Below are 22,970 nucleotides of genomic sequence, written 5' to 3' on the forward strand. Positions count from 1 at the left end.
GTCTTTTTGACACTGGAAAGTCATATAGTTATCTCTTTATACTCATTTCACTTCTGGCCCATAAAATCAACATAACCATGCTCAGAGTGAACTCTTTCCTATGAAGCTCTAGACACTATCACTTACTCTTAATTGCCTCCAAAAAAGAAAAAAAAAAAAAAAAGGAATCCTTCAGGAAAAAGCAATTCCTTTCTCCCTACATATACAATAGCCAGTCCAGTCAATAATCCCTGCTATTTTCTGCCAATGTTGTCTGAGCCCCCATGACTCAAATCTGAACATTCTGTGCCTTTGCTCACTACTGGCCACCTCCCAGCTGCATTTCCTTCTCATTTGTTCTTTACTCTGACAGATGTTAAAATAGCAGGGCCTGCCTCACTCATTGTCTAACACACATTGCTTAAAATCCAAACTCTTCAGGGTTTTTTTTAACACTAAATATTTCCACAAAGTTTATTCTTTTCTAATTATCATAGTGAGGTTGCTCAATTGGACACAATCCCTTATGTAATGCCTCCTCTAACTACTGACCCTGGATTTTAATTGCTGCTCCTTACTGATGATCGCCTGAGAAAGAGGGCAAGGAAATCACTAAGGTTTGTCAACTTTTCTATTTTCTTGATGTTTCCTGCCGTGTCCAGAGATGGTTAAATGGATTTTCTTTTTAGAAATGTGTTTGTATTTCTCAAGTGAACTCACATTAGCCCTTTTAGAATTCAGAACTATTATATTGATTCAAATCTCTCAGGTTCTCTCTAATTGTGACTCTTATTTTGATGGGCACAAAGCATCTCCAGGAATCTCAAGTTATAGGTTTAGAGCTGAAACATTAGACTTCATTGGCTCCAGTTTCCTCACTTTGCAATTAGCATTAAAGAACAAGCTATTTTTCCCTTCTATTACTTTCCACTAAGGGGCTATCTACTCTGGATCCAAACATAGTTCAAACTGGGTTTAATTCTGGAGGAATTAGCTCTGTTAACAAGAGGACCATTTGGCTTTTTTTTTCCCTTAAATTCTTCAGCTTGTTAAAGCTCCACCCTCAGGCTTCTAAGAAAAATTCTGCCAAGTTCATATTGTGGTTTGTATTTATGGTCTCTCTAAAAGAGGAAATAAAAAGATATTCAATTTACAATAATAACATTTATAGGACAAGCAATTATTTCCTACTCATAAAAACATTCTAATATCAAGTATATTTCTAAGTTTTCCCTATAATTTACAGAAAATGTAAGTTCCCCTATAAATTCTCTGAATTCTATTTCTGGAGCAGCAAGGTGGTACAACGGACAGAACACCAATCCTACAGTCAGAAGGATCTGAATTCAAATCTTACCTTCCTGAATAAAGCAAAGTGAAGTGAGCAGAACCAGGAGAATATGCACATACTATCAATAACATTGTATAATGAAAAGTTACATCACATTTTATACTACACTAAATTCTCTAAAGAACCTAAGTTAGGGTCACTGGTTCCTAGAAGTTTTCATAGCAACAAAGGTTTTTTGAAAATATGTTCTCTTTAATAAAGCACAGTCTAGATGTTGAAAGTTTCAATGATCTCATAACAAGGAGGATTCTCTCCAATGCAAATATTTGCACAGTCGTAATCATTGCAATATAGGAGTGTAAGGGTTCTTGAAAAATCATAGCCTGTACACGGTGATATTTTTCTGGATGACAGTTCAATGAAAAGGATCCCAAATTGAGGAAAGTCAGTTTAAATTGGACAAAATCATATTAAAGAATACTTTTAAATAAATGCAACTTTGTCAAACAATAGCTGGCATTCAGCTGTCAAAGTATTTCCATAGGTCTAGAACTAGAGGGGAATCCAAAGTCTGTTTAGTCCTATCCCCTTATTTTACAGATTAGGAAATTGAGATAAATACAGATTAAGTTTCTTGCCCAAGGTCACATAAACAAAAAATGGCAGAGTCCTATTTTACACTGAAGTACTATCAGTGTAGCATTCTTTACTCTGGGTCAAGACAGTAAGATGGCACAGTGCACAGAAGTGACAGGATTTATAATAAGGAAAACTCATCTTCTTGAGTTCAAAACTGGACTCAGATACTTACTAGCTATGTGATCCTGGACAAGTCCCTTAATCCCGTGTGCCTTAATTTTCTCACAAGTAAAATGAGCTGGAGAAAGAAATAGCAAACCACTTTAATATCTCTGCCAAGAAAATTATTCAACAATATCTCTGGGTCAAAGTAGAAAATTCCAGTAAAGTTGTCTTAACGATGCTATAAAAGGGAGAGGGAAGGAAACAAGCATTTATAAGTGTGACATTTGTGTGAATGTGTATGTGTACAGAAAAATAGAGTGAGTGAGAGACAGAGTGAGAGAGAGAGAGAGAGAGAGGCGGTAGAGTTCTGGGCCTGGAATTAGTATCAAAGTCAGCAATCAGCCCCTAGCCACAGGAAGATGGGAAGTCTGGCCCAGCTAAATTTGGAGAGATTCCATGAGGCTGGCCACAAGGAGAGCCATTTAGCAACAGCAATTCTCAGAATCATTCTGTTGTAGTGGAAAAAGGGCTGGTTTGGGCATCAGGACCCTCAGAGGTCAAATACCATCTCTACCTGTGTTAGACCTAATTCTGTGTCTCTGGGCAAACTATTTTACTCATTTTTATTTACTCATTTACTCATACTTACATCACCAAATCATTAACAGTGTGAAATGAGATGATTTTGCTTTTGCAAAGTAAATTTAAAACACTCTTACTCTGGGATGGGTCTGATTCAGGCTCAGTCCGTCTCAATCTTGTGAAAGACTCAATTGATGAATTGGCAGGTTAAGCTAGGTAGTTAATCTAGATAATGGTTAATATTTTACCCCTTTCAAGATTTGAGTGGTTTGCATTTATTTATAGCTTGTAAAAGGCTTGAAATCTCCAATAGTACACACCCTGAAATAGACTATGAAGGGCAAATAACTGAAAGGGGGGGAAAAAAAAAAACCTGTTTTCATCTTAGAACCTGCTGTTAGACTTTTAGGACCAAGAAAAAGAAAGGATTAAAAAAACTTATACTCTTTATTCCTTTGGGAATTGTGAAGAAGGTACTCAATCAACCTAATAGAATTAAGGGGAGTTAACCATAAAGAATAGAATAATACAGTTATCTCTTCCACATCATGATTTTACCCATTTCAGTTTCAACATATCATGGATTAACATAAGAAATTAAATGAGAAATTTTTGAGAAGCTTGAAGAAGCTGCAGGAAATATATGAAGGCCAGCAAATGATACAGAAAACATTTAGAAATTTAGAAATACATAAAATATATGTATAATATTAAATGATATAGCCTATGACCAAATATTTAGCCCAAATTTTACAATAATATGGGTAAATGCCCCATAAAAGAAAAAGAAAAAAATCAAACTTCTCTGGTAAAAAATGAAGGCCAAAAAATTTTATCAGGATTTTTCATATCTCCAAGGCACCATGCCCCCATAATGTGGAAGGGTGTGGAATTCACAATTAGTCCATCTACAATAAAAGAGACTGAAGAAGACTTCTGAATCAATGGCACTTTATTAAAAGCTCCATAGTCCTCTCTATTGAAGTGGACCTCAGATCTTCCTCACAATCTGAGATGTCTTCTCCTTCCCAGGCCCTATTTTTACAGGGCTAGCTGTTCAGTCATTCTGGAACAGCTATATTAAATACAGAATAATTCCACTGATCAACATATGACGCATAAGCAAAAATAAGCAAAATATTATGTCAGCAGGTTCACAAGTTGAATAAAATAAGAAATATCTCCAAACTAGGTGGACAGGCTTCTCCTTAGTTTGGGCAGGAGGAAATGGTACAAACCATCACAATCAGTGACCTAAATGGTCATAAAATGCTCACTTACTCCTATTAGACAAGGGATTAATCTGAAAGTACAAAAATATTTTAGGGGACTTTTCATATAGCTATCATTTCTGCCACAATGGGCTTAATCACCATGACAAGGAAAAACAAGGGTAGAAGGCCTTTAATTAACTTCCTATAGTTAAGTAAACTTAGAATCTGCTACAGCTCTGAGGCTTTCTATACAGAACTTTGATATGATTCCATCAAATTAATTAATACTGAGTGGTATAGTGTAGGGGTCCAAATATTCAGAAATACATGATAATTCATAATAATCATAAATGAAGGTAATCATAAAAGATAGAATAAAAATTCATAATAATGATAATAACTAGCATTTATATAGGGTTCATTATGTACCAGGTACTGTGCTATAATTATATTTCTCATTTTCTCATTATTTTCTCATTCTCATCTTAACAACAATCCTGGAAAGCAGGTCCCATTATGATCCCCATTTTAACAGATAAGGAAAGTAAGCCAAAATAAAGGTTGTGCAAAGTGACCAGAGTCATACAGCTAGTGTCAGATGCCATATCTGAACTCAGCTCTTTCCCAGCTCTAGACATGGCACTCTATCACCAAATCAACTAATTTAATGTCAACCATCCTCCTCTTTTTTGGTTTATTTTTAGTTGCCTTTTTTGATAAAATGGGAGTAAGTAACTTGTCTACAATAATACAGCTAATTAATCTTTAAAACCAAATCTGAATTTGGGTTCTTTTGATTCCAAAACTAGTGTATCATCTACTGCCCCATCTAGTTGCCCCCACCCCTGATGATCTTAAGGAAGCTCTAAGATGAAAGTTATCCTTGTCAGACAAATAAAGTCACCTCTTAAGAAATAACCTGGATCTTGAGAAAGGTCATCGAATTTTGGATTTAGAGGTTCCTTTCTCCTAGTACACTTATTAAAGTCCATTCTTTCCACTGATGATATGAAGATAAGTCCCAAGTTTATGGGGAAAATGTTTTGTATTTATTATTCTTACAATGCCATTTCAGCAAATGCTTTTACTTTGAACTGATTTTTCCTTATGGTTATTGAAAATAAACTTATTATTGGGACTCATGAGTTTTAGTATTAGGAAGGTAAACCTACAGAGTACCCTGAACCAGTTGTAATCATTCCCTAGATCACTTAACCCATGAGTATGAGTGAAAGTAAAGAGGATTCTACATGTAAAGTAAAAGGATTTTACATCCAGGGTCCCTTTTAGCTCTAAATCTATGGTTCTGTGTTCCTTGAACTAGAATGTTTGTCTGAAAAAGATGCAAATATATCTTCAATATAAACTATCTTCAAATATATGAATATAACTCATGTCAAGAAAGTGCCAAATTTCTTTTTTTATATAACTTTTCTTGACAGAACCCATGCCAGTGTAATTTTTTACATTATCCCTTGCACTCACTTCTGTTCCAATTTTTCCCCTCCCTCCCTTCACCCCCTCCCCCAGATGACAAGCAGTCCTTTACATGTTAAATAGGTTCCAGTATATCCTAGATACAATATATGTGTGCAGAACCGAACAGTTCTCTTGTTGCACAGGGAGAATTGGATTCCAAAGGTAAAAATAACCCGGGAAGAAAAACAAAAATGCAAACAGTTTACATCCATTTCCCAGTGTTCTTTCTTTGAGTATAGCTGCTTCTGTCCATCATTGATAAATTGAAACTGAGTTAGATCTTCTCTTTGTCAAAGAAATCCACTTCCATCCGAATACATCTTCATACAGGATCATTGTTGAGGTATATAATGATCTCCTGGTTCTGCTCATTTCACTTAGCATCAGTTCATGTAAGTGTTGCCAGTCCTCTCTGTATTCATCCTGCTGGTCATTTCTTACAGAACAATAATATTCCATAATGTTCATATACCACAATTTACTCAAATCATTCTCCAATTGGTAGGCATCCATTCATTTTCCAGCTTCTAGCCACTACAAACAGGGCTGCCACAAATATTTTGAGTGCCAAATTTCTTACACCAAAATGTCCCAAGGAAAGAACCTACACTGGTCCATTTAGTTAAAGTAATAGGTATGGGCATCCACTTGAAAGGGATTTTCTAAGAAAAATACTCAAACACTTACAAATAAATGAAATCAACCCAACCCAACCAGGTGCCAGTGATCCACATATAATTGTTCCTCAAGGAACTATTAGGCATTTTCATGACCTTGCTTTCATTTATTTGGTTTATTTGAGATTATATTTCATATCCTTTTCTCTGGGTATGGTTTATGCTAAGTCACATCCAAACACTTGAGACTGCTAAATAAATTAGCTTAGTGGATTAGACCATGATGCTAATATAGCCACTGTGTTTGGAGTCTTGTGTAGAGCCATTCACTTTGCCCTAAAATAAAAATGACTTGGTAACAATAGACTGCAGTTTCCCCAGCAAGTCAAATATATACTTGTTGATATATGATTTATCCACAATGAGGAATAAAATGTGATAATATCTGTTATTCTCGAAGACCAAAGTCACAGATGCCATTCTTCATTGAAAAATACTAGCTAGCTAGCTTATATACTGCATTTTACATTTAATCCTCATTTAACTTAACTCATGTAATTCTCACGAATTCTGATAGCTAGCTATTATCATTATCCCTATTTTACAGAGAAAACTGAGGACCAGAAAGGTTTAACACCTTGCTAATGGTCACATACCTTGTAAGTGTATCAAGCAAGAGTCAAACTCATATATTCCTAACTCCAAATTCAAACTCTATCAACTAGAGCATCAGCCATTTCCTAGACTAATGGAAACAGGTTTGGTTAATAATAATGATAATAAATGTTAGCAAAGATTAATTGTTCACCACTCCTGGAAAATAACTCAAAATATTTGTCTTACTGAAAGTAAGATGAATTATGTTATTTTATGTGAAGGATAATACATTTCAAAGTGGTTTTTCCAAAAAATGAGCATATTAAACAAGATGGAGTCAAAGTAATATGTTTTCCCTACTCATGCTGAATATGTTCCTGGATTGTGTCACTTTAAGAAATCCTAGCTGAATTTGTAAAATAGCCAAGAGAGGCAGGGATTATTCACTTTACAATAAAACTCACTTTAGAATCTCCTTATGTGGCATTTTCTTTATGCTTATCTATTTCTGTCCACTAAGTACTTGGCAAAATATTGAGTTGGAAAGGGGAAGGGCCAAGTATAAAACTCCTAATCCAAACAGATTAGTCAATTAACAAACATTTATTAAGTATCTATGCTGTGCCAGGCACTGTACTATTGGGAATAGAATTATATATTATATTTATATATATATTATATTATATTATATATAATTATATACATGTGTGTGTGTATGTGTGTGTGTATATATATATATACACACACACATACACACACACAGACAAACTAATACAAATAAGATATCAGAATGAAAATAAACAGTCTGAAATTAAAGTAGTATTTAGTTTAAAAGTGTTATTTCAATGACAAGTTATTGTTCAGTCATTTCAGTCATGTTCAAGTTTTTGTGATTTTCTTAAATTTTCTTGCCAAAGACACCAGAAGAATTTGCCATCTCCTTCTCCAGCTCATTTTATAGGTAAGGAAAAGTGACTTGCCCAGGGTCACACAGCTAGTAAGTGTCAGAGAGTGGATTTGAACTCAAGTCTTCCTGTCTACAGGTCCAACACTCGGCAGTTTAACACCACTTAGTTGCCCCTATGTAAAGTCTTTTTCTAAAATATTTTTAAAAGACCTCTAAAAACTGGTTGTGGCTAGGGAACTCACTTAAGGATATCTCTAATCCCTAAAGATGTCCTTCTCCCTGCTGGATTTTTGCTAATACTCTGAAGTTTCAGTAAGAATTTCAAAGGAAACATTTGTTTGATTTTATTCTAATCTTTCCTCTTCCAGAGACCTTTGTTCAATTTGTCACATGGCCGCCGCTCCTGTTTACAACCTGCCTCTATTTCCACTTGCCCTTTGTATTCTGTTAGTGTGTATATAGTTATTTTTAAATACATGTTTCTGTGCCAGTTGCCTACCAGTAATTCTGATTTTTATTCTGTTCATCTCTCTGCACCTACCACGTCCTCCTAGAATGCTCACCCTGGCAGATTTCATTAGGAAGGAGCCAAAGACAATCCATGGATACCCCATAGTTTGTGCCTTTTCACATAACTGGGAGAGAATAGAGAAGTTCCAATGGAGGCCAGATGACATTGTGATCGCCACATACCCCAAATCTGGTGAGTCTGGTGACCTTTGGAAACTCTGCCCTAAAGATCTTGTAGAAATTCCCCAGTTTTATCAAGTCCTTGACTTCCTAAGATAACATGACCTGCCTTCCCCCACAGTTCATGGTTCCAGGCAGAGATAATATTTTAGCAAGAAAGGGGAAAAAAAATGTTTTATAGACTTCTAACACCTTTCCCTGCAAGCTTGTGGCTAGGGCTAAAAATCTAGTATAGTTAAATACTAGTGAAGGGCTTTTGAACTATTCACACATTTAGTTTATTTATTTATTTGTGTTATTAGTTTATTTGTGTTATTTATTGTTCTGTTGTTATTTACATTTGCTACAGTTATGCCCAATTCTTTGTGACCCCATTTTAGGGTGTTCTTGCAAAGATATTGGGAAGTTTGCCATTTCCTTTTCTAGTTCATTTTTACAAATGAGAAATTGAGGCAAATAGGGTTAAGTGACTTGCCTTAGTGACAGCTAATAAATGTCTGAGGTCAGAATTGAACTCAGGAAAATAAGTCTTCCTGGTTCCATGCCTTGTTCTCTAAAATTTTGTAAAATGAATACCTTGTGTTTACCATTTGAATTTCATTTTTAACATAAAATATAAGGTCCATCTTTTAAATGAACAATGAAATATCTACTTTAAGTTTAATCATTAGAGGATACCAGACTTTTAAAAAGAAAGTCTTTGGAGGATTTTGCTGGCCAGATCTAGGCCACGAGTTCATGGGTATAGTAATGATAACAGGTGTCCAGTATGAGTCAGATTATTCAATAAGGCGTGGTTTGGCACAATCTTCTACCTCTTCCTGGGCTGGATTTTTTTTAGTTATTTTATCCAAAGCATCACTGAACATTAAGACAAATAACTAAAGTGGCTTTGAGACTCTCTTTGAATTAATTTCCATGTTTTAAGAATAATTATCACTTTTTTAATCACTACATTTCTTTAAATCCCCATCAGTTTCTGGTTGTTAATTCTCACTTACTTTCCTTTATCTGATTGTAGTTAGTAGTATGGATGCCATTCCTCTCATACTGTTTCTCTGTGGGGTTTTTGGTTTTATTTGCATTATCTTACATGGTTCTTTCCAAGTTTCTAGGATTCTTATATCAGTTTTATTATAATAATATAACTGCATTATAATTATCCTAGTCACTTCATGTATGCAACTCATTGCAAATCTTGTCATTTCTACTTTTTCCCATCTCTCTCTCTTCACTCACATAGTCATACTCATCAAGTCCTCAATAATTTCTCCCTCACACATCTCCTTACTCTACTCCATCCTATACTCAGCAGCAAAAGTGGTTTTCCTAAAGTGTAGCCCATATGATCCTTCTTGCTCAAGTACCTCCTTTGTTTCTGTTCAGTTATTTCATTCATATTCAACTTTGCTACCCCATTGGGGTTTTCTTAGCAAGGATAGTGGAGTGGTTTGCCATTTCCTTCTCCTATTCATTTTAGAAATGAAGGAACTGAGACAAATAAAGTTAAATGATTTGCCTGGTTAATTCAAATCTGAGGCCAGATTTGAGCTCAGGAAGATGTCTTCCTAATTTTACCAACCTGCCCTCAAGTATCTCCAGTGGCTCCCTATTGCTTGCTTCCAGATACAAATATAAACTCTTCTGTCTGGCATTTAAAACCCTTCATAACTTGACACCTCTTCTACCTTCTAGTCTCTTATACTTTTTTGTTCTTTTCCATGTAATCTATGGTCCAGTCAACACTGGCCTGATTGCTGCTTCTTAAACACAGCATTCATCTTCCTCCTCTGGGTCTTTGGCTGTTCTTCCTCTCTGCTTTTTAATTACTGGCTTCTTTCAAGCATCAGCTCAAAAGCAAGAAAGAGTTTTGGTTTTGTCTCTGAGTCTCCCAATCCCAACAATGCAAATGCTTTTGTAATTTGACTGATTACAGAGAACTTGATGGGACAGTACAGTGAACCTGGGAATTCTTGATGAAATACTAAATTGGTATGGTGGAGGTAGCTGTAACTTGGTGCAACAAAAGTTCAAATGGAATAATTATGAAATTGAGAGTATCGAAGTGTGTGAGTTATCGTTCATTGTTTGAAATAATTCAAAGAGATTCTCTTAAAGTCACAAAAGAGTTTATTTACATCAGAGCTAATAGAATAGCCTCTAAAGGAAGTCTAGTGAATTAAAACTAGTTCAAAGGGGCTATACATACTGAAATTTGGGGGGCTTATCTAGCAGTCTAACAGTCTACAAGCAAGATAAAAAAGAGCCAGATAAGGAGACCAAATCCCTTTTCATCCAGGTAAGGAGACAGGATGTCTTTTATCAAGGTATTGTCAATCAGACAGGATGGGTTTTTCGACAGATGACAAACAAGGAGCAACAGATAAGAAGCTTTATTGTTCTACCTTCCTTAGCTAGGTGTGCAGTTTTGAATAGACTCTCAGCTCTGATCCACCAGTATCAATAGTTTGCTTAATTGCTTAGGTAGGTTCATTTGATAGATTTTATATTCTTGACCTTCTATTTTCAGGTACCACTTGGATTAGTGAAATTGTGGATATGATTCAAAATGATGGTGACATAGAAAAATGTAGTCGAAATGCCATTACCGAAAAAGTTCCAATGTTGGAAATGTTTGTCCCAGGACTGAGGGTTACAGGTATCTTCCTTGTTTTGTTTGTTTGATTATTTTTATTGCTCTGTCTTCCTGAAGCATGTCATAATGAATTAATGTAGACAGAACAGTATTTGTAATTCTTCCTCAACCCAGATATGAATGATGATGATGACATTAATAATGAAGATGATAGCTAACATTTATTTAGTTCTTACTATGTGCCAAATATTGGGCTAAACATTTGTTTTTTATTTTTTGCTGAGCAATTGGGGTTAAGGGACTTGCCCAGGGTCACACAGCTAGGAAGTGTTAAGTGTCTGAGACCAGATTTGAACTCGGGTCTTCCTGACTTCAGGGCTGGTACTCTATTCACTGCTTCACCTAGCTGCCCCTATGCTAAACATTTGACAAATATAATATTATTTGGTCTTTATAACCCAATGGATATAGATGCTATTGTGATACCCATTTTATAAATAAGGAAACTGAGATAACCAAAAACATGATTTGTTCAGGATATCACAAATACTAAGTATCTAAAGCTAGATATAAATTCAGGTCTTCTCACTCCAAGTAAGGCACTCTATTCCCTGCACTACCTAGTAGTAAATAGAGTCCTAAGATCTTCCTACAAATGAAATAATTATAACTAGTATTTATATGATGCTTTAATATTTACAAAGCACTTCTCATATGTTATCTTGATCTTCATAACTCCATAATAAAAATGTTATTATTCCCATATTGATAGATGAGGTTGTTGTTTGTCCTTGTTCTCAAACAGAATCAATGACATGAGGGTGATTTTGATTTGCACATAAATTGGATTTAATTAAGGCAGAGTTGCACAAAGTCACCCAGTGACATCAAAGTCTAGCAAGACAAAAGTCATGACGACTACTGATGACCTGGGATGCAGTGGTTGACCTTGGTCTTTTGAAATTAAGGTCTTTCTCAGGTCTCAGTTTGTCTAAGGCAATACCCATTCAGTGACTAAGGGCAAAATAAGAATTGAGACAAAAAATTACCTAATTTGCTATCACAAACACATCTATCTGAGAAGGACCTCAAAGATTCTGGCCAAAACAGAGAACAATTACTATTTGCACGTCTTAAAGATGCATGAGTCTAGCACTTGATGAAAATATCTTGCACTTACTTCACAATGGTTAATTGTGATACATTTTGACTAGTCCAACTTATTAGGCATTTTCGAAGGCAATTATCTACACAATTCTAAAATAAATGTTGTCTTCAAGAGAAGAATATACAGATTGTACTTTAGTCACATCCCAAACCAACTAATAAAATTCAAAAAAGTATTGTACCTGGCCAGGTAACAGCAGTTTTCTATAAAACTGATATTTCCTGACTTTCAGTGATTCCTTAGGCACTCTGGGCAGAGCTGGGGGTAGGTGGGGAGCAAAGGCAGCAGCAGCAGCAAGACCAATGAAAATACAAATTTTATATAGTGATAGCTCCCACTGACATTTCATGCCAAGTATTTCTTTGTATTTGGGAACTCTGAAGGGGAAAAGCTTTTTTCCTCGCTCACTTCAGTAGCTTTGCATTCTTCTGGTGTTTTTTTTATAACTTGGACATCTTCCCTCTTGTCTAATAATGGTGTTTGGAATCCTTTGCACACAGGAATCTTTCCCCCTCTCCAGGTTTTTAGGAGAATGTTTTATAATAACTGTCTTTATCATGTTATCTGAGTCAATTTGAAAATATAGTTTTTCATTTATTCATCTTTGTCGATTGGATACTATGCTTGATCAAAGGTTGCAGCACAAGGGAGGCCCTGAGTGCCTCCTTGTAACCAGCCCTTCCACTATATTTGATGTATGTAGAGTGTTTGTGTCATAATACATAGATAATAGAAATCTATGCAAATGATGTGTAATATCATGCTGATAATTTTAATTGATGTGAAAAAAAAAAGATCTAAATTATGAGCCATAGAGGTTTGGTCTGGGAGTTATTCAGTGAAAGCTGAGTGATTTGGGTTTAAAGATATAGTCAAGTAGCTCTCTTTGAAACACACTGAGCCTTTTAAAAGCCTGTTTTTCTCAGAACTATATTTCAGGAAATCATAAATGAAAACTGCAGATTATAAGTAAGTTGTCCCAGCTTTAAAAAAAAAATAATTGATTGATTGATTGAATGATGGATAAATACATAAATATTTTTAAAAGCTAATCCCCAAACCCCAAAATATCTACCAAAATATAAGAAACCAAAAATTATATTCCTATGAACAGAGGACTCACAGGTAAAGATATGGTGCCCTAAGTGGAGAGAGATGAGGAAGCAGGAGAAGGGAGAGGAAGGATGGACGGAGGAAGAAGAAGAAAAAGGATGAGGAAGAAGAAGAAGAGGAGGAAGAGAAAACAGAGGGAAAAGAGAAAAAAGAGGAGGAGGAGGAGAAATAGCAGCATTCCACAAATTGTGTTGAAACTGGCAGATTGGGTTCCCAGGGGACAGCTACTTCTACTCTCAGACAAGGTTTTAGAGATAACTCTCAGAGACAGGGCTTCTCTTACTGTCAGTCCTGAGTACCCAAAGCAATAGCCCCCACTGACAGTCATACAATAGTCTTAATTAGTTTTTTACCAAAGGTATTTACTCAGATAACATGGTAAAGACAGTTAATACAAAACATTCTCCTAAAAACCTGGTTCACTCCTTCCCACAAATATTCACAGCATTCAGGGCAGGAGGATGAGGGGAGGAGTAGGGAATAAGCTTAAACTTGGACTGCAATAATAGTGAGACACGTGTAAGAAATATGTGTCACAAAGGTTTAATTTACAGCACCTTCTAAAGCAATCCCAATAGACTGTCCAAACCAATCCTAATAGATTTTGAAAATACCAGCTATATCCAGAAAAAGCACAAAAGAGACTGAATATAAATCAACACATGTAATGTTCCCTTCTTTTTTGTTTTTTTTTTAATCTCTTCCATGGTTTTTCTCTTTTGTTCTATTTTTTCTCTCCCAACATGATTCATAAAACAATGTGCATTAAAAATAAACAAATTTATTAGTAAAAAATAAAAAATAAAATTTACAACACCTGCTCTAGATGGCTATAAAGAAACTGGGGCAAATAAACATGTAATGATTTGTCTAAGGTCACATGGACAGTGTCTAAGGAAGGATTTGAAAACTCAGTTCTTCCTGACTCTTTTAAGTATAACACTCTATCCATTGGGCCACCTAGCAATTTGTAATCAAGTTTCCATAGCGATATACTGAAATGGTCAAGTTTCAATCCATTCTAGCATTTTTTTTTTGTCCAAATAGCTTGGAGGAAGTTTGCATCTAGAAACTGAGCTGCTGAACTGAAGTAAATTGTGGCAGCCTTATTCCACCCTTCCTTTGAGCAAAGAGCAAAAAATTGCTTCAAAATAATTTTTATGTTTCAGAGCCTAGTCTACTTAATAATGCAGAACTTGTTATTTAACAGACTTGACTCATATTTATTGCACATGGTTGTCATTTTTATAGTACTGAGTATATTTTCAAGTGTAATAAAAGTAAGCCATGCTCACTGTTATGGCAAACAACATTCCAACTCCAGATGCTTACACAGTCACAGCCTACAAAAGAGGAAATCTTATTCTGAAATATCCATAAATCTATACATATAAAAGGAAATTTGGTATTACATTATTTATGTAATGTGCATCAAACTAGCATTCTGGTAGAAATCTAGCCATTATCAAAAAAATGGAATGGGAGAAATATCCAAAACTTTTTTACAATATTTGTCAAGTTAATTGCTTTTATATGAGCTTATCTGACAATCATTTTTAAATGAACATATATGGTAAGCTACAGACAGATATAACTCCCTACTTCAGGCATTAAATATCCAGCCAATTATTCCTCTCAGCCTCATTTCCAAATCCAAGTTTCTTGCTACTATCTTAATTTTTTGTTGTCATTTCTTTGTCTATTAGATCAGATTAACGTTTTACTTGGCATAGAGAATCCCAGGTGAGGTTATTTTTCTCACAAATCCAGATCCCTGCCAATTCTTAAATTCTTAGAAAGCTACTTGTGACACTGGGATTTCAAGGGTCACTCTATGTTTCAGAGGCAAGACTGACTCTGAGGTTGTCTCTCTATCAACTGTGCTTTAGTAATCTCATAATCTTTGATTCCCTTTTAAAAATCCCTATCATCTTTCTATGCAAAAGTTCTCTGTCATAGTATAGAGGTTCCCCCAGGAGCTCAGCAGCATCTAATCCAAACTGAACATGTATAAAAATCCCCTTTATAGTATTCCCAAGTGGTCATTCAGCTTCTTCTTAAAGACCTTCAGTTCCAGTGAGCAGAACTAGAAAAATATTGTACAATTGTACAAAAATATTGTACACAATAACAGCAAGATTATGTGGTGATCAACTAGGATAGACTTAGCTCTTCTCAGCAAAGTGGTGATCCAATAGACTTGGAAGGGAAAATCCATCCACATCCAAACAAAAAATTATGGAAATTGAATGCAAATTGAAGTATACTATTTTCACCTGTGTTTTGTTTTGTTTTATTTCTTTCTTGTGGTTTTTCCCTTTTATTCTGATTTTTCTTTCCCAACATGATTCACAAATATGCTAAAAATGATTGTACGTGTATAACCTAAATCAGATTGTTTGCTATACCAAACAATCTTGGTTATCAAGATACTGAAAACTATATATGTAACTGAAAAAAATAACATACTATTAAACTAAAATTTTAAAAAGAAAAGAAAGACCTTCAGTCCTCTGATTGAGTAGCAATGGAGAACTGGAGTGGGAGTAATGTCCTAGAAAATTAATGAGTGATAGATTTGGGATTTGAACCCATGTCCTTGCTTTATTTTATAGTTGTGGAAAATGAAACTCAGAGCAGTTGAAGTCATTTGCCCATAGTTGCCCATCTCATAAATGGCAGAGACAGGATGACAGCTGTCATCAGGCATCTGAAGAGTTACCATGTGAGAGAGAGATTTGGACCTGTTCTGTTTGGCCAAAGAGGGTAGAACCAGAAGCAAGAGATATCAATGACAGAGGTCAATTTGACCTCAAAGGCATATAGTGGAAGCAAAAAGATCAACCTGCTTGTTCTGCAGCTGTTAGGTAATTCTTTCCTTCTCACCTTTTTATTTTGATAATACACACCCAAATGCCTTTCCCTGTAAGATAACCTCTTACCTAGGCCCACCAGATTCTCTCCTCCTACTTTATCTTTTAACTTTGCCCTACCAACTTCCTTCTCCTCCTCTTCTTCCTTCTCCTTCACCTTAAGTCCAAGTCTTTCTCCTTGGTTCATGATTTTCCTTGAACTCAGATCCTTTTCCTTCAACTTCCCCTATTTTGCTTCCCCAACTTCAATCTTCTTCCCAACTGTAAAACCCTCTAAGTCTTCTTCATGACTCTTTCTTCCATTCAAGTTATTCTGTATCATCTCCCACACAGAGTCCAAAATGAAAATCCCAATGGAGACAAATGTTGAGTATAATCATCCAGTCTCCACAATTCACTGGTATATAGGTCTTTGAGTATCATTTATCTAGATGGATATTATTGTAGTCAAGACAAATCATGAAGGACAAGCCATGAAGCTGCTAGAATTAATGGAAAACTTAAAATGGCTAAAACCATTCTGAGCTTTGGTGTTTTGAATGTTTAAAAAAAAAAAAAGATAGTAGCTTAGATAAAATCTAAAGTGTCCTAGATGGATAAAACTGGCCCAAAGTTGATCTGATGAAAATATTTGTTGTTATTGAGTTGCATCCAACTTTTCATGATCCACTTGGAGTTTTCTTGCCAAAGATACTGAAGTGGTTTGCCATTTCCCTCTCCAGATCATTTTACAGATGAGGAAACTAAGGCACATATGATTAGGTGACTTGCCCAGAGTCACACAGCTAGAAAGTATCTAAGGCCAGATTTGAATTCAAAAAAAGAAGTCTTCCTGACTCCAGGACCATCCCTCTACCCAATGCACCACTTAGCTGATAAAAATAGTGTGTAAGAACAAATTTGTATGCTAAAGAGTAAATTGGCCTCTAGTTTGCTCAAGCTATAATTCACTCCTACCCTGTTTGCTTAAGATTATACCAAAAGAGCCCAAGGAGGAAATTTTTAACTGTTTCAGAGTTCAACAACAGCTACTCAAAAAAAAAAAAAATACGAAGACAGTTACCTATAGAATTGTTGTTATGGAAATGTTCTTGACAAAATCTAATGTCTCCATGTATCAAATGGACTTTTCCTAGGCACAGAGGCATTAGAAAAGATGCCATCACCCCGCCTTATCAAGACCCATCTGCCACCTGATCTCATTCCCAAGAATTTCTGGAAAAACAACTGCAAGGTTTGTTGCAGCTCTCTAACCTGCTGGGTCATAATTGTTGTTGTTCAAACATTTTTCAGTCAGGTCTGAATCTTTGTGATCTCATTTGGAGTATTCTTGGCAAAGATACTAAAGTTTGATATAACTTATTTTACAGATGAGGAAATTGAGGCAAATGGGGTTAAGACTTGCCTTAGTCATGCAACTAGTAAGTGACTGAGGAACTCAGGAAGTAGAGCTTTCCTGATTCCTCACCCAACACTCTATTTACTGTGATTCTACCTACCTGTCTTGAAACATAGTTAATACTTATTAAGTGCTTTCTTATTATTATGGTAGAGCTAGACTTAAGGCCCAGATAATTTCTTTTGTAAATCTGAAGTATTATCAATTAGTCTCCACAAGAAATTATTGTCTCAACTCCATGGAGAAAGGATTTTAATTTAAGGATTTAAAGCAAATGTACATTTATTTCACAATAAGGCAATACTTCAGGAACCTCATATATTCTCAATGTATTTTGTCCTATTCTGGAAACTGAATGGGAGGCGTAAGTCTTCCAGAGTTGATCTGATGAAAATATTTGTTGTTATTGCAGCCAACTTTTTATGATTATACTTGGAGTCTTCTTGCCAAAGATACTGGAGTGGCTTGTTGTTCCCCTCTCCAGCTCATTTTACAGACAAGGAAACTGAAGCAAATTGGTATTAAATTCAATCCAATTCAATAAATATTCACTAAGTGTTAGCTATATGTAAGTGTCTGGAGAAGTAAAACAAAAATAAAACAATCCCTGCCCTCAAGTTGCTAACAGTCTCCTGCAAGAAGGATGGGAATCAGAATAAGGATATGTCAATGCAAGGTAATTGGCAATGGAATGTACAGAATGACTTAATAAAATGTAAGCTCCCTAAGAGGAAGAAATGTCTTTTGAATATGAAGCCTTAATAATTGTCTTAGAATAGGTTTGTTGATTAATATATAAGAAGTAGATAGGAAAGAGTAGACATTAATTCTGGGATATAGTAGCAATTAGATGCTGGTTTAATGATATGAGTAGAAGAAGTCTGTTCGGGCAAGGAGACCTTACAACATTGGCAATTGGGATTGTAGAGTATGCAGAAAATAAACAATTATATGGTCTTAACTATAAGATATGGGAAAACTATCCTTTTTTTGGCCTAGACTAACCAAAAGAGCGCTAGAATGGATTGTTCACTTCCAAGGAGTTCTCTGGATTTCTGATACTGAAATAAGCATAGAAAAGATCTCTTAGAACAGATGCAACTTTTCTAGGCTCATGCCTTCTATCTGGGGGAAGAAGGAGAGAAAGGAGAAAGGTGAAAGGGTCTACTCTGTACCATCATTGTGCTAAAGACTTTACAAATATCTGATTTGATCCTCACAGTCACTGAGAGAGGTAGGCAATATTATTATCCTCATTTCACTGGATTTCACAAGGAAACTGAGGGAAACAGATGTCTGAGGCTAGATTTGAATTCATATCTTCCAAAGTTAAGAGGCAAACCTCTTTATACATCTCTAATAGCTAGATGGATAATTCATTTATTTAACATTTGCTGTGCTAGACCCTATGCTAAAAGAGAGGGATACAATTATAAGCAAAGAAAACAGTTTCTGCCTTCAAGAAGTTTACATTCTAATAGGAGAAAACAACATATAAAAGTCGAGATAGGAAGGTTTTTCATATTGTACATGTTTTTGGACTTTCCCAATGCATCTATCAATTAAGCTGATTTTCTCTTTATAAAAAAATCACATTCTTTATCATATGGAATAGATTTGAAGGAAGAGAAAGTCGAGGGATTCATGGGATACTATGGTTCTGTAAGAAACAGAAAACATTAATAAAATAAAAAGTCAAAAAAAATTAAAAGACAAGGTAAGTGGAAAGGAAATAGCACACTGCAGAGACAGGAGGGAAGCTGCATGAAGGGAAGATAAAGAGGAAGCTCATCTATCAGAGCACGAGGACCAGGATAGTGACATTGTAATTCCCCTCTTAAGGTAATTCCAAAGCCAACTTCTAGCTATGAGCTATTTTAAAAATTAACTCTAATAATAAATTATTAGCTTCTTTGAAGCTCAATTACTTTCCTGACTACAATTTTTTTCCTTGGATTCCCCATAAATCTTGCTTCCATCCTCTTGCAGATAATTTACATGGCAAGAAATGCCAAAGATGTTGCAGTTTCATATTATCATTTTGACTTGATGAATAAGTTAGAGCCTTACCCAAACTCCTGGGCAGAGTACCTGGAGAAATACATGTCTGGGAAAGGTAGGTTGGCATTAGCCTGAAAATTATTTTCATTCTTCAATATTTCAGGAGTTTTTTTTAATATATATTTCTGGTGTTTTTTCATTTTTAAATTCACTTACGTTTTTCAATATTTCCAATATCTCTCACATGTCTAGAGAGGAGAAGGGTCAGAGAAATCATCCCATGTATTAGCCAAATACATTATATGCAGAAAAAATATTCTATACCCATAATCCCAAACCTCTGCAGAGAAAATGAGGAGGAACATTCTCATACAACTTCTTTGGGGCCAGGTTAAGTGTATAATTATTTCTCAGCATTCAGTTTTGATTGTTTTGCTACTGTTCTTTCCATTTATATTGTTATGACCATTATGTAAACTGTTATTTACATAATTTAATGTTGTTTCAATTTGCATCAATTCATATGCCTTCCTATGCTGCTTTATATTTTTTTACAGCCATCATTTTTTACAGTGGTAATGTTCCCTTGCCATAATTCAGTTGATCATCCTCCAATCTACTTTGTTTCTATGTATTTGCAACCACATACACAAAAAAAAGTTATGCTATAAATGTTTTGGTATATAAGGAGTGTTTCTTTTTTTATATTGACCTGTTAGGTACATATACCTTGCAGCAGTGGAATATCCAGATCAATGCATATGGATATTTTAGTTACTTTCTTAGTATAATTCCATATGACTTTTCCGAATAGCTAGACCAATTCATAGCTCCACCAATAGTATATCTGTCTTTCTATAACCCCCACAATATAATTATCCAATCTCTGTTGATATGCTGGATATGAGGCAAAACCTCAAATTTATTTCTTTATTATTAGTGATTTGGAGTTTTTAACATGGTTATTATTAGTTTGCAATTCTTCATTTAAGTACTATTAGCTCACACCGTTTCACTAGGGATTAGTTTTTGCTCTTGTATATTTATGTCAATCCCTATGTGGCTTGGTTATTAGACTCTTATCTGAAATATTTCCTGCAAAGAAATTTCTCCCAATCAACTGCTTCTCTTCTTTTCCTTTTTAATTTTGTTCATATAAAAACTTTTTATTTTTATGTACTCAAAGATGCCTATTTTACTTTTTGTATTGCCTTTATCCCTTGTTTGATGTATCAAGCCTAATTATATCTTCTTTGGCCAGGATTATCTCCTTAGCCATATTTGTGCAAGACTCTTGATTTGATTCTCTTCAATTTTTGTGGCACAAACTCTAATATTCAGTTCATATATATATTCTTTGCTTCTTGTGGTAAACTGTGTAAAATGTTGGTATAAACTTAATTTATGACAAAGTGGTTTTCAATTTTTCCAACAAGTCTTGTCAAATAAAGAATCTTTTCCTGAGTAATTTGTGATTTCAAGTTATAAAAAAGTATATTGATTATTTTGTTTCATTGTTTTTCATTGTTCTTTATCTAGCCTATATCACTGATTTATATTTCTATTTTTAACTAATATAAAATAGTTTTGATGGCTTGTTTGAGTTCTAGTAATATTACTAATGTTTCATAGCTACTTTCTAGTCATTTCCCTTGAGTTTCAAGATCTTCTATTCTTTCAAGGTAATTTTGTTATTGTTTTTGACTAAATCTATAAAGTATTCACTTAATAATCTGGTTGATGTATTGCTGAATTTATAAATTACTTTAGGTAGTATCATTTTACTAAATTATCAGGACCCATATATAAGCACCTAATTTCTCTCCAATTATTCATGTTGTTATTTTATTGAAAAATGTTTTGTATCTGCAAAATAAAGCTTTTAGCTATGCCTTATTAACTTGATTCCCAGATAGTTTATGAATTGTGTAATTACTTTGAATGAGGCTTTCCTTTCTATTATTTCATTTTAGATATTATTACCAAATGAGACCAAATTCTTGGATAGTAATAATGATATAAAAAATCTAATCAGATAGAAACATTATTGGTTGGATGGATTCTTACAGAAATTAACTTTTCCTTTCTCTGGATTTAGTGTCCTATGGTTCCTGGTTTGCCCATGTGAAGAGCTGGTGGGATATAAAGGAAAATCATCCTATGCTTTATCTGTTCTATGAAGATATGAAAAAGGTAAAGCAGATCATGCCCTACACTATGGATAATTTCCCCTCTATATCATAGGCTTAAAAAGATTCATATCAATAGATATTTGGTCTTATGCTCTTCACTCATTCATTGACTGGGGTGCTGGTCTACCTAGCTAGAATTTGTTTCCAAGCCTCATTTTGCATACATATGTTTTACTTATAGATATTCCAGTGATCTTATGAATTTGCAAAGTTTTGACTTGGGCAGTTGGAAATCTTAGCTGATTATAAGAAACTGCTTACACTCACACAACCTATTAAAGGTTTAAATGTAGGATGGATGGTCTAGTCTATTCTCCCAGAGTCAGGCTCTGGGAACCCTCGGGTTTTTAGGGGGATTCTGAAGGGTGTGATAAATATCTCTTCTTTAATTTCTTCCCAGGTAACGCTCCCACTAGTTGTGTTCCCTCACTGTTAGGTGTCACTGACTTATGCCCAAATTCTATTTAACCTCAACTAACTTCTATAGGAACATTTGCTTCAAAATATAGCAAAAACAAAAGTATAAATATTTCCCTTCAACATCTGATATCACATCTTAGTCTCTGAGGAGAATGAGTTCAAACTTTTTCACTTAATAGAATTTTATTTTTTCCAATTACATGTAAAGATAATTTTTAACATTAGTTGCAATATTTTTCTTCCTCTCTTTTTAACTTCCCACCTCCTCAAGAGAGCCAGCAATCTGATATACATATACAGGGGGTAGAGTCAAAATGGTGAGGCAATTGGGGTTAAGTGACTTGCCCAGGGTCACACAACTAGGAAATGTTAAGTACCTGAGGCTGGATTTGAACTCAGGTCCTCTTGACTTCAAGGCCGGAGTTCTATCCACTGCACCACCTAGCTGCTCCTATATATAATTATTTTAAACATATTTTCTTATTAATCATGTTATAAAAGAAATATCAGAGCAAAAATAAGGAAGAAAAACCAAAAATGGTGAAAATAATTTGAATGAAGATGGATATGAATATTCTATGGATGCAGCTGGCATTTTCCATCCTAAGTCTATTATTGGAATTGTTTGGGATCACTGTATTATTGACAAGAGCTAAGTCTATCATAATTGATGATCATACAATCTTGCTGTTTCTGTGTACAAGGTTGTCTCAGCTCTGCTCACTTCGCTCAGCATCAGTTCATGTAAGACTTTTCTGAAATCAGCCTGCTCATCCTTTCTTATAAGACAATAATATCCTTTTACATTCATATACTATAATTTATTCAGTTACTTCCTAACTGATCGGCATCTATGAATAATCTCAAACCTAGATTTTGAGAATGAGTTCATTCTCAAAGTTCATATCTATACATGACATGACTGTCAGATGAGTCCTCATCTCAGCTACTGCTAGACTGGGTCCCCAAGGTCACTCCATGCTCCTTTGGGCATCAATGCTGACCTGGATGCAAAGTACAGGTGCCCCAGGAAACCATTTTCCCTTTACCTGAAAAAAAAAAAAAAAAAGAGGAAAAGAACCCAGTCACATGGCAGCTTCAAATGGGA

General features: G+C 35.0%; 1 protein-coding gene across 4 annotated transcripts in view; it reads left to right on the plus strand.

Moving 5' to 3' along the window:
* The first annotated feature begins 411 nt into the window (after positions 1-411).
* LOC127539883 (sulfotransferase 1B1-like) overlaps positions 412-22,970 on the plus strand; it is a 40,314-nt gene continuing 17,755 nt past the window's right edge. For 3 of the 4 annotated variants that reach the window (XR_007948042.1, XM_051964302.1, XM_051964301.1), the window contains exons 1-5: positions 7,886-8,113; positions 10,631-10,759; positions 16,987-17,084; positions 19,239-19,365; positions 21,349-21,443. Coding sequence is in view for 3 of the 4 variants with exons in the window: in XM_051964302.1 (XP_051820262.1) it covers positions 7,966-8,113; positions 10,631-10,759; positions 16,987-17,084; positions 19,239-19,365; positions 21,349-21,443 (597 nt within the window). In the remaining variant the exon portion in view is untranslated. Of the gene's footprint in view, positions 597-7,885; positions 8,114-10,630; positions 10,760-16,986; positions 17,085-19,238; positions 19,366-21,348; positions 21,444-22,970 lie in introns of those variants that run through there. The other variant, XM_051964300.1, reaches the window with a different exon arrangement.

This window comes from Antechinus flavipes, chromosome 6 (genome assembly GCF_016432865.1).
Source record: "Antechinus flavipes isolate AdamAnt ecotype Samford, QLD, Australia chromosome 6, AdamAnt_v2, whole genome shotgun sequence".
Taxonomy (NCBI): Eukaryota; Metazoa; Chordata; class Mammalia; order Dasyuromorphia; family Dasyuridae; genus Antechinus; species Antechinus flavipes.